At 38.7% G+C, this 12,466-nt stretch overlaps 1 protein-coding gene across 2 annotated transcripts; it reads left to right on the plus strand.

Moving 5' to 3' along the window:
• The first annotated feature begins 271 nt into the window (after positions 1-271).
• On the plus strand, positions 272-11,027 carry LOC137257332 (RING finger protein 215-like). 2 transcript variants are annotated; one of them, XM_067794623.1, is made up of 11 exons: positions 310-594; positions 3,181-3,327; positions 4,055-4,126; positions 4,753-4,838; positions 5,216-5,270; positions 5,764-5,862; positions 6,577-6,696; positions 6,922-7,044; positions 7,325-7,427; positions 8,155-8,212; positions 8,247-8,308. In XM_067794623.1, the coding sequence occupies exons 1-10, from the start codon at positions 310-312 to the stop codon at positions 8,187-8,189; spliced, it is 1,125 nt and encodes a 374-aa protein (XP_067650724.1). In that variant the 3' UTR covers positions 8,190-8,212; positions 8,247-8,308. The 2 variants fall into 2 exon arrangements, with proteins under 2 accessions (XP_067650735.1, XP_067650724.1); XM_067794634.1 differs by having other exon boundaries at positions 272-594; positions 8,155-11,027.
• Positions 11,028-12,466: the final 1,439 nt, after the last annotated feature.

Here is a 12,466-nt window from a genome sequence, read left to right on the forward strand (position 1 = left end):
GCTGATTAAGATGATGATGATGATGATGATGATGATATGATGATGACGACGACGACGACGACGACGACGAGATTGTATGTGCGCTTTCCTACATGTCTGTCCTACGTCAAAAATGCAATTATCATTATCACATGCGCTTTGCATTTTTTATTCTTGAAACAGTCTTGTTTTGATTCTGTTTATTGTTTGACTAAACACTCTGCAATACCGCACGTGCAAGCGGACTGTCTGCTCAAGTGACATCACGGCAGCAGCACTGGACAAGGGAGACAAACAGCTGAGGCAAGGTAAAGGCAAATCAAAACAAAGATGGCTGACATAGCCTGGATTCTTATACAATGCATATTTCTCTGTGTGAAATATCCTAGACGAAATGGCTGTTGTGCAATATTTACTATATACATTATATTACTCACTCCAGTGCTAGCTTCGTCCAGCAAAACTGCTGGAATCGAGTTCAGAAAGGTGGAAAAATTCGGCTCGAAACGAAGCATATCTAGTGATGAGGACACGGTGTCGAGTTTGACAGCTAATGTTCGTGGATGGTTGTCCGGGTCAGGGGGAGAGAAGATGGCTGATGGGAGGGTGCATCTGGTGCGTATCTTCATTGGTATTGTGTTTACGAGCCTGTGATTTTGTTTGTTGTGGCTGTTTTGCAATGAATATTTAACCGAATGTTTACACATTTTGCAAGGGAGGTAACTCTTATTTACGACCATTCCTTTAGTGATAGGAAGTACTGATGGAATGTTGGTTCTAATAGAATGTGCGGTTTTCATTATTGTGCTGTTTAATTTCCCTGTCGATCGTTGCTAAAACATTTGCTGTCATTGTGGATGCTATGCTGTATAGAAGTATATGATACAAGAACAATGTCTCCCTGACCAAAATGTTTTTGTTGCTCATGAGTACTTCCAACATTTTGAGGAATATACAGTATATGATTTCCTTATTAGATTATCACTGTAATATCCCGTAATATCAGCCTTGTGATTCTTTTGCCTTGCTCTCTGCAGGCAAAGGTGCCTGAAAGTCAGTATCAAGTGCAAAGGGTAGAAAGAGACAAGTACCATTTTTCTGTGATAATACCTGTGAGGGTTGAGGATAGAATAGGCCTTCAGCAACCCATACTTGCCAAAAGAGGCGACTCATAAGAGGTGTCTAATGGGATTGGGTGGTCAGGCTCGCTGACATGGTTGACACATGTCATCGGTTCCCAGCTGTGCAGATGGATGCTCATGCTGTTGGTAACTGGATTGTCTGGTTCAGGGTTGATGATTTACTGACCATTACCAGGTAGCTGAAATGTTGCAGAGTGCAACGTAAAGCTAAACTCACTCACTCACTCACTTTCTGTGATTAGCATTGCATATCTGAGGCACAGAAATTTTATCACCCACTCGTCATTGAAAATTCTCAGGTACATCACTGCATGGTGCCCATGCTAAAAAAATACTGCTGTATAAAGTGTATGTTATCAAGGTACATCATTGTACAAGTCCTATATTGAATGTGTATATTGAAAATGTTATGCAGTATAATTGCTTGAGAAACCCTTAGCAACTAAAATAAGCACTGTTTAGATCTATGTTGACAGTCATCTTAAAGGTCACATGCAGCTTAAAACACAACTTTGCAAATTCTGATACCTTTTGGTATGCAGTTACTGAAACTAATCTTCAAAAATGCCAATTCAACCTAGAAAGTTGAAAAATACTCCTTGGAAAAAAAGCCCGAAAAATTGGAGTTCAAATGATTCACTAAATTTCTCCCAGCGCTGGAGGAAAAAGTGGTTTCAACAGCTGTGCTGCGCTGTGCACATAACGCATGCACAGTTTATAGGTTCATGGAGCTTGAAACAGTATGCATGCCCGGAGTGTAGGGTCGTGAGCAGTAGTCTTATCTTGGTTGTGTACACAAACAAGTAAATAATCTACTCATTACATAAGAAAAACTTGTTGATTGTGGTAAGCAGCCTCTGTCACAGAGAAAGCTCAATGTCTGATTTATTGGCACCTATATGTCTGCCTGCCTGTCTACTAAAGACAGTATGTAATACACAGCTTAAATCATTGAACACATGTAATTTAAACTTAACACCTAACACCTATACGCCATAAACAATATAAATTGATCAATGACCCGTACAGCCGAGTCCTGTCTCTGCCACATTATGTAATTAGGCACGTGTGATACTTATACTTATACACATGTTTTTATGTCAATGGGTTGCAAACAAACTACATCTGTTTTTTCTCTGATGACTGGATCTGACGGAAACTGGTGCAAGCACTTGTCAGTTTCAAGTCCTGACAGTTTCCGGCCAGGCAGTAGTTCACCATCTCTACTGAAGTGAATTTTGATTGGATCGAATGCGAGTGAGTGAGTGTAGTTTTACGCCACACTCAGCAATATTCCAGCTATATGGCGGCGGTCTGTAAATAATCAAGTCTGGACCAGACAATCCAGTGACCAACAACATGAGCATCGATATGCGCACTTGGGAACCGATGACATGTGTCAACCAAGTCAGCGAGGCTGACCACCCGATCCCGTTAGTCGCCTCTTACGACAAGCATAGTCACCTTTTATGGCAAGCATGGGCTGCTGAAGGCCTATTCTACCCCGGGACCTTCACGGGTCTGGATCGAATGCAAATTCAGAGTACATATATTTAGAAAACCCAGCATCTCTGCATACATTCTTTATGGATAACAACTTCTTCTAGTGTATATGGTTTTGTTTGACAATGGTATATGAATCCATACTGAAACAATGCATCAAGTACAATAAAAGAAGTTGTTATCCATAAAGAATGTTATTTTCTTGTGACTCGCCATACTTCTAAAATGCCCATCAAACAGATCATCTTTCTGACCACACTATGAGCCCTTAGCGTATCAGCAAATGAACCAGCCAGTTGGAAGCTGTCGTTACACTTGGGTGCACATCCATCTGCTATGACAGGGTTTAGACTCCTGAGTGCTTTGTTACGAGGGAAGTAAGCCCAAGAAGAAAATATTGCACTTTTGAATCGCGATTGTAGGCTTATAATTTTGTTTATTTGTTTTTTTACAAGCAACAGTGTATATTATATGTCATGAATAAGTAATAATTGTGTTTTAATTGTGTTTGATTTTTTCGTTGCATGTTACCATAGTTTTTGTTTGTATGTGCCAGATTGAGGACTCTTGTGGCAATGAAGATGAAAAGAGTTTTGCCCGACTTCCAAAAGACTGGGTGGGTGTCTTGTACTACGCTGATGACATCATCGACACCATCACAGACAATGGCACCTCGACCAACTGTCCACATGTGCTTGACAGGGTTGGTGAATGGCAACACAGGATGTGCTGCCTCTCTGATAACATTCCATCATACCAGGTTTTTCAGATAAATCATAAATTCAGTGCCATTGATAAACTGGAAGGCGATAAGCATTGTATGTTTTTATGGAGAATTGTAAAGAATGTGAAGATTCTGGTTCGTTAGCAACCCATGTGTGTAAGAAGTGACTGAATAGATTGCATTGTCAGACTCACTGACTTGGTTGACACATCATGACATGTCAGCATATCCCGATTGAGTAGATCAGTGCTCATGCTATTGCTCATTGGATTGTCTGGTCCAGACTCGATTAGATACAGACTGTCATCAGATAGCTAGAATATTACAGAGTACAACCAAAATTGAGTGTTGAAACTTTAAGTGGGAAGAATATATAAATTTCTGAGCACAGAATGCCCATTGTGGTGATAGACATGATAGAGCAGCAGATCTTCCTTTACTTGATATATATTGAAGTTGTAAATGCACAAATGTATTATATAGTTGTCTTTGTTACATGAGGATGATATTTTTTCTGAATATGATGGTAACTAGCAAAGAAATGAATGATCAAAAAGGGATAGCAATGACTGTCAGCCACAACCTTAAATATGGAAGTCAAAATACATACTGATATTATTTCCGTTTTGGAAAATCTGGAAACCAGAGGTATGGCTGCTTCGTTTGATACACCTAAATGTTTTAAGATCATTTGTCTTGTGTCCAGGTGAAGAATGCTCTGATGTTTGGTGCCTCTGCGATCATCATCCTGACTCTAAACCCCAAAATATTCAAGGAGGTAATGACCATGAACATTCTCTAAATGTAGCTGACGTGATAGGCCATAGATGTCATGAATTTGTATACATTGCATTCCTGGCTCACTGTGAAAGCCTGCAATAGTGATGCATGTGTATAAGACTGAATAAGCTATGATTGAAGTCAAATGCGCTTGTATATGTGCTTGGACTTTCTACAAACCCTACCATAGTTGATATTGATGGAAGGATGTCAGGGATACTAACTTGGAAGTTTTGATGCTGTCAGTAAACATTCCACCAGAACACGGAAAGGTGACATTTCAGTGAAATAGTTTGAACTTGTTTTGGAACTAGAGTAAGATCGGAAAATTCATATTCTTTGACTGACACTTTTTAATATGAAAACATGACAAAACAATGGACAGACATCTTAATGGAGGCTTGCAAACCAGCTAGACATATTTTACAAATATCTACTACAAGTGAGCTTCTGGCTGAAGTGCAACAAACTGTAGTTGTGATATTGATGATCTATGGTTGCTAAACCTTTCCTGTGAATGTTTATGAATTTTCTGACAAAGTGTAGGAGACTTATGTAGGAAGAGATTTTCTCACTCTTCATTCGGTGGAGTCATGGCAGTAAATTCAGACTGTTTTCTTTCAGTTGGATGTGTCACAACTATTTTCACAGCCAGTTGTTATTGTTGATAATGCTGAAAATGTGACAGCTCTCCTCTCCCTACTGAGAAGGTATAAACATCTGTTTGGTGGCAAATATTTGCTACCAGAGTTGCTTACTTCAGAAAATTAAAGATTATAGTATAAATAACAAATTAAATACCAAAATACATGGGGAAGTGAATAATTCCTAAGCTTAAGGCACATTTTCCCTTGACAGGAATATTGTCATATTTTGATATTGATTCAAAAGTGGTCAAGTAATTGCTTGATGTGGTGTATATATTTTAGATGTTTTACTGGGATGAAATGTAACTCTTTAAATTAATGTTACAATCTCAGCCTACATGGATCCTTGATTTGCAAGAAATAAAGCCTTGTTGCTCCATGTGATTTGTAGTTTAGCTACATTCTACAACACCTGTATCCTGTTCTTGATGTGTTGACAGTAAGATGACGCTGAAGGCAAGAGTGTTGGTCAACATGACAAGGCAAGAGCTCCTGGTAAGACCGTTTTCACCTAGATGGCAATCCAGTAAAATTTAGTAATGACTTATTTGTTCTTTATCCACTCTTGTCATCTAAAAGTTTAGAAATAACTGGACAAATGAAGCTTCAAGAACTGTGTTCAAGACATTCAGATTCTCTGTTCAGTATGTCTGCGAGGGTTAAGGCATTTGCTTGTCAGACCAAAGATGCTTGTTTGATTCTCAACACTTGTACAATACAAGTGCTTGCTGTGATATTCCTGGGATATTGCTATTGCAGTCATATTGAAGAAGCTGTTTGTTCCAGCTATTTTTGTTAACAATGTCATGAAATATTAGTCTGACCATAGCTGATATATTCCACCTTTTGGAATGCTTGAATTTTGAATTGGTTTTGATTGTGTTTTGAGTTCCCATAAAGTGTATTTCTGACTAGTTTCCTGCAGAAAGCATTGGATTTTAACTCTTTATTGCATACTTGGATGTTGCATTTGTCCTGTGTTATGCAGAAATTCCCCACCTTGACAATGTGGGCAACATGTGGGCGGCAGAATGGACATGGAGGCATCGTTTGTCTGGAAAGGAACAGTGAGGCTGGACAGGGCAAGGTATGTGCTGTCCTCATTGGATCTGTATCAGTTTAGTACTTCAGACAAGGGTTGCCATGGATGATTTGTTTGATTATTAGAAGCTGGAGAGTAGTAAGAGGGTAAGATTCTTAATGGATAACAACTTCTTTATTACATATAATGCAACGTTTTGGTATGGATCCTTATGTCGTTGTCAAGCAAGACAAGCTTGTAGACATCATATTTTCACATAATATCGAGGTAAAATACACAGAAATAGGATCAAATAGGATCAGTCACTATAACATCCAAGCATCTGAAAAAACTACACTGCTGGGATATTTTGTTACGATCAGACAAGGAATACCATGGATATTTTTAAATATTGGCATATGATGGGCATCCAGTCTCCTGACTGTTTAGGTGAAGAAATTCTGCTAAGGTGGACCGGAGCACAGTCCCTTTGTCCGTCACGGTCGAGGGAGCGGGTGCTGACCAATCTGCAGTTTGGTTTCGTAATTAGACCGTTGGCGAGAAACATTATTCGCTGTGCATCAGTGCCCCTTTATTGTCATACGTAACCTTTGTAATATACTAGCATGAAAATTTATGATACCAGGATGTCAACTATATTTTGTGCTTTAGCCATTGAAGAAGTTACCTACCCACCCTGATATCTTTAGTTTCTGTAAACCTGTAGTATTCCAGGAAATGCACACATCTAGGTTGTTCTGACTTTACTGATGTATACAGGCAGATCCTGGCTTGTTCTGGAACTTCTTCTACACCATCATCTTGTTGCTGATGCTGCTGTACATGATGAAGTCCCGAGGCAGGGATGGAGAATGGGGTCCAGCCAACAGAGAACTGGAGGTGTGCTGTGGTACTTACTGCTGCTCAAGCATATGATGGACTCAAGACTCATAGTTGTACTTCTGTAATATGTTAACCTCAAAATTAATACAATCAAAGTTCAAACCAGATTACTCGCCAACAAAAATTCATGAAGGGCAATGCTCTGTTTGGAAGTTGGTGCCTTCAAGGGAAGACAACTTGAGATGACAGTTGTTGTACAAGATCCTATTATTATTGTTTCAGGCGTCTCTGCGTCAGTTGGCCTGTCAAGCTCTGTCAATGATGAAGACACAGAAATACCACGCCCACATGAACACCGGCCATGATACCTGTGCCATTTGCCTTGATTTATTCTTTAAAAAACAGGTAATGGACCGTCCATAACTTATGCCCGGGGGGATGGGATGGGGGGTGGTGGTGGAAGGGAGAGATGGAGGAGGAGGAGGGTGTGATGATGATGATGATGATGATGATGATGATGATGATGATGATGATGATGATGGCTTTGTACATACATTAAGGTGGGTGTCACTCACATTGTACATGTTTCTCTATAAAAATCCTCATCACATCCCTTGAGAGATGGTTGAGTTTTAAATGTAATGACTGAGTGCAGCTTACTGTTTTGGTTTGCTTCCTGTTACAGAAAATCCGCGTTCTTCCATGCAGTCATCAGTTTCACACCAAGTGTGTTGATCCATGGCTGGTGAAAAACAGAACTTGTCCACTGTGCAAGCTCAACATTATCGGTTAGTATTGTCTGTGTGTACCATAGACTTGTTCCTCTTTGCCAGCTCAACATTATTGGTTAGTATTGTCTGTTTACCAGAGACACTTTCTCAGTGCAAGTTCAGCGTTATTTTTTAGTGTTGTCAGTTTACCATAGACTGGTTCCACTGTGTTGACTCAACATTATCCCTTAGTATTGTCTGTTTACTATAGACTGGTTCCACCGTGTTGACTCAACATTATCAGTTAGTATTGTCTGTTTACTATAGACTGGTTCCACCGTGTTGACTCAACATTATCAGTTAGTATTGTCTGTTACCATAGATTGGTTCCACTCTGTTGACTCAACATTATCAGTTAGTATTGTCTGTTACTATAGACTGGTTCCACTGTGTCGACTCAACATTATCAGTTAGTGTTGTCCGTTTACCATAGATTGGTTCAACTATGTTGACTCAACATTATTGGTTAGTATTGTCTGTTTATCATAGACTTGTTCCTCTTTGCCAGCTCAACATTATCAGTTAGTATTGTCTCAGTATTGTGGAATGTTGTAATTGAACTCTCAGTACATATGCAAAATTTTAATCGATATAATGCCACAAATTTGTTTCTATTATGTACATAGTTATGTTGAAAAGGTTCAAGACAAAAAGGTTTCATCCTATGTCACAAGGTCTTAACAGTTATGTAAAGTGTTGAGGATTTGGGATGATAGTCTGTCACTTGTTGTCATTCCTGTTTCAGAGCAGTTACAGAGAGACTCCGATGATGAAGATTAACCCTTTGATGCCACGTCCATCAGGTCAAGATTAACCCTTTGATGCCACGTCCATCAGGTCTGCCAGGAAGTGTACATCACTGAGACTTGGTGTATGAATATATATGTCTTCAGAACCAAGTCAGAAAATTGCTTTCCTAAACATGGTGACTACCTGACACTGATTGGGGGGCAGACTGACTGGTTTCATCAACTACATATAAATATGTCATAAATCTGTTGTTTCATGTTATTCCATCTCTATAGAGCAATGATAAAAAACAATGCAGACCTTGCATTTGCCCCATAGGTTAAGATATGTATGGGAAGAGTAGAAGCATACATGCAGTGCTGCTTTAAAAACTTGAATATGAAAACGTTGGTGTGAAGAATTAATTTCCATTGATCAATTGTGTTAGTGTGATGAGCTGATCATGAACTTGCTCTGTTGTTTTTAACTGCAGTCATTATGCAGATGCCCAATTAAATTACTAGGTCTTTGAGTTTAACACTAGTAAGTTTGCTTGATTTGTTAAAGCTATGACCCATGACGCTGTCAGCTGCAAGCTTCATTACAGTGTGTGCTTCCTTTAGTACCTGCCTATTGGAAGGGAGTATAACTGTGAGTTTGCCTCAGCCGCTATATATATATAACTTTGACTGTTACTCACATCTGTGATCGGTTGTTTGTTTAGTTGTTGTGTGGTGGTTCTTTGTTTGTATTTGTCCTAAAGCCAAAATACTTGCAGATGACTGCTTTTTAATTTATAGTGGCAAAGTTTGACTTGTAAGTTGAAGTAGCTACAAAAAAGTCATGATGGGAAATCTGAAAAATGGTTTGCTTAACATCCTGTTTCCAGCTGTGATAAAAATATTTGTGTTGCAGTTTATACAGAAGTTGATTTGGTTTCCTGAAACTCAGATATTTGCTCAATCCTAATGTGAAAAATTGAGAATATGAAGAATATTTGTTAAATACTATTGTGTGTGATAATTTCATTGTTTATGTGTGTAAACTGTAAGTACATATGTACTGTTCTACCTAAATATGGTGAAACAGTTATATTTTTAGTCTTAGATATATTGAAGTCATACCCCTATTTCATGATGGTCGTGCATATTCATGTATGTTTGTGATGCATATTTTTATATAAAGTCAGTAGTATGTATTTCAGCAAGTACTGTCATGTGATATTCATTTGTAAAATACTGAGCTTGTTATTTGCTGTTTAATGATGAAGAAAGAGTTCTTGCCAAGGCTGACTGTCAAAGGGAAGTCACAAGTCTCCAGTATCCTCTTTTATCCAGGGTTTTTAACTTCATTCTGTTGCTAAGAAAAATGACAAAGACAGAGACTTCCTTTCCACCTTTAACTATAATATAGTACAGAATCTCTCTAGCTCGTATATTCAGCTATAAGGAAGGCAAGGACCATCCCAGTATTCGATATTTAAGTATCACATGGATCTTAATATGAACTATTAAATGCTTTAATACTGAGGATTTTTATGGTTCTTATATTTTTTTTGTATGGGGTGGTTATTTTGAGCATTGTATGGCTTCATATGCGAGACTGAATTATTATGTATTGGTTTCATGGTGACAGATTTGTCACAATAGAAAGAGATTGCTGATTTAAAAAAAACATGGAAATCGGAATGATGGCATCAAATGTTGCCATAAAAATCCCATTGGGGATCGGTGAGCTTCTGTACCTCCATTATGGCTGCTGTTAGTATATCTAGGTTACAGCATGATTGGTGTGTTATCATTCAAAAGGGTACTGGAAAGTAGTCACAGCTGTTTCGTCTCTTCTATCATTTACATGTGAATATATTATGTATTTATGTGATTGAGTCCAAAAAGCATTTTAGTTTAACTGTTTATCATTTCATTGAGGGATGAATGTAGGATTTTTACAAATAAGGCAAAGTTTTTCAAAGGTGTTACTGCAACTAAAGGCATATAGTTTCAGAGGGACTATTATGGTGGGTAATTATGGCTCTTATGTGTGTTTACATAATTCTGTTGCAGATTTCCCGTGCATGTGCAGCATTGTTTGTTCAAATTAATGTAAACTGTTCTCACATTGTATGTTCTGTAGATATAACTCTAACTTATTCAAGAGTGAGAGTGAGTGAGTAGATGGATTTAAGGCTGCTTTAAACATTCTTACAGTTATATCACAGCTTGCCAGCTTGATGTCGGAAGACTGACCCACAATCATGGTAATGGTGCTAACAAAACAGAAACATAATTGGGGTAAGCTGTTATTCGTTCTCACAATCACTGTTTCCTGTTCCCCCAAGGGAGGCAACTGTGAACTGTGGCACCTAGACCTCTGGACCACAACCTTATACTTGAAGGGTGGAAGGTGTGAATACACATATCTGTGCGTGGTTTATGTTCTGCAACGAACCAAAACTGATGAAGTGTTTTTAACTTCATTGTATCACATGCTACCTCTCAGTGTCGTCACCATGGCAACACGGTTTCTCTGCGGTCAGAATAGCAGTGTACTGAACAGCTGACCAATATGTTGAAATGATATGATGGTGTGTGTATTGCGTGTTGACATTCTCCGATGACGGATCTTCCTCAAGTAGCCAGTCACTGTCTGCTTCAGGTGCATACTTTGTTATGTACAGTCTGTTCTGATGTGACTGGAACAGTGCCGACTGCAGCACAATGAAACATTAACCTGTTGCAGGGAATTTTGTCGACAGAATAAAACAGTCCGAGCTAAGAGTTAAGCTCGGTATATACGTTTGTGTGGTAGAGAGTTGTCCCGTACACCAATATACATGTATTTATTATCCATGAACCTGAACATCCAAGTTAATAAAGGTCTTATGAATAACAGGTTGTTATTTTTCACGAGGGTCGACCCAGAAGCCCATGACAACCTCTCAACACCAATGGGGGCTTCAGGTAGCTCTCTTGTCTTTGCTCAGCGGAATGTGAGTTCCGTTCGTCACGATGTAGACACGGGTTCGATGTTCCAACAAAGGTACAATTTGTGAAACCCATTTCTGGCGCCACGATAAGGCTAAAATATTACTAAAAGCGGCGTAAAATCATAGTTTTACTCATCCACTCACCGACTGTATTTGATAAACATGTTTGGACAGACCATGATAGCCAAATCTCTTCTTGATTCAGTCATGTGAATTCTTGAGTGAACTAGTGCAGCGGGGTAGCCTAGCGGTTAAAGCGTTCGCTCGTCATGCCGAAGGCCCGGGTTCGATTCTCCACCAGGGTGTGAAGCCCACTTTTTGTACTTCCCGTCGTGATAATGTTGGGATGATGCTAAAAGCGGTGTCAAACCAAAGTCACTCACTCACTCACTCACTACAAAGGTAACTCGGTTACGATGGTAAAGTGATACTAGTATAAGCAACCCCTGCTGCTGCCGACAGGCTTTTGTAACTGGACATTGGCCAAAGAGGCGTTATGTAGTGGACCATGCAGTTATCGTGTGATACATTGCGACAAAGCAGCTGCAGTGAATGGTCAATACTTCACGAGCTTGCATACGTTATCGTCCTCCATCATTAATAGAAAACAAACTTCAAACTTCAAATACGTTAAAATGGTACTTGTCGACGCGTGTATGTACCGCGGATGTGAGTTCACCATGTAGTGTAATATACTACCCATCAAAAGTCTAGACTCGCTTATAACACCCACTATATGTTAAATATGTATACATGTTTACAGCGAAGATGAATTTCTCCACCTCTTGGGGGAAACATGTACAAACTTTATGCAGATTAATTGCACGTTGATGATTCATCAAATTCCTGTAAGCATTTGCAAATATCGTACAAGTGAACCGCTGCGTGTTGTGTAAACTTTTGATAAGAATTAGCCGTTTTTCACCGTGTTTAATCATTGCTTGAACACATGACAATACTCTTGTCAACTTAACGAATTTGTTTTATTATACATCAGCACTTTTAAACTATGTGGAATATATTGCAAAATCTAGTTTAGAACAGGTGACTGAAGTAATCGGCTGCATTTACATTAGTGAGTTTACACTTTTGATGAGTAGTATAGATTACAGAAATATATAGTGAAGAGGCTGTAAAATGCTCATATTGTACAGAACTGAATATTTCCTGGTAAGTTTTCAGAAAAGAAATGTCGATTCTTTTATACCAGCAATGATGCAATTTATGATTATGTATGTTTTTTTTATTTTTCTAAATAAATTGATCAGTATTATTCCTTACAAAGTTTCATTCCAGTAAAATATATAAAATATTTTGCACTTATACTATCTTATTTTACGTA

This window comes from Haliotis asinina, chromosome 1, assembly GCF_037392515.1.
Source record: "Haliotis asinina isolate JCU_RB_2024 chromosome 1, JCU_Hal_asi_v2, whole genome shotgun sequence".
NCBI classification, from domain to species: domain Eukaryota; kingdom Metazoa; phylum Mollusca; class Gastropoda; order Lepetellida; family Haliotidae; genus Haliotis; species Haliotis asinina.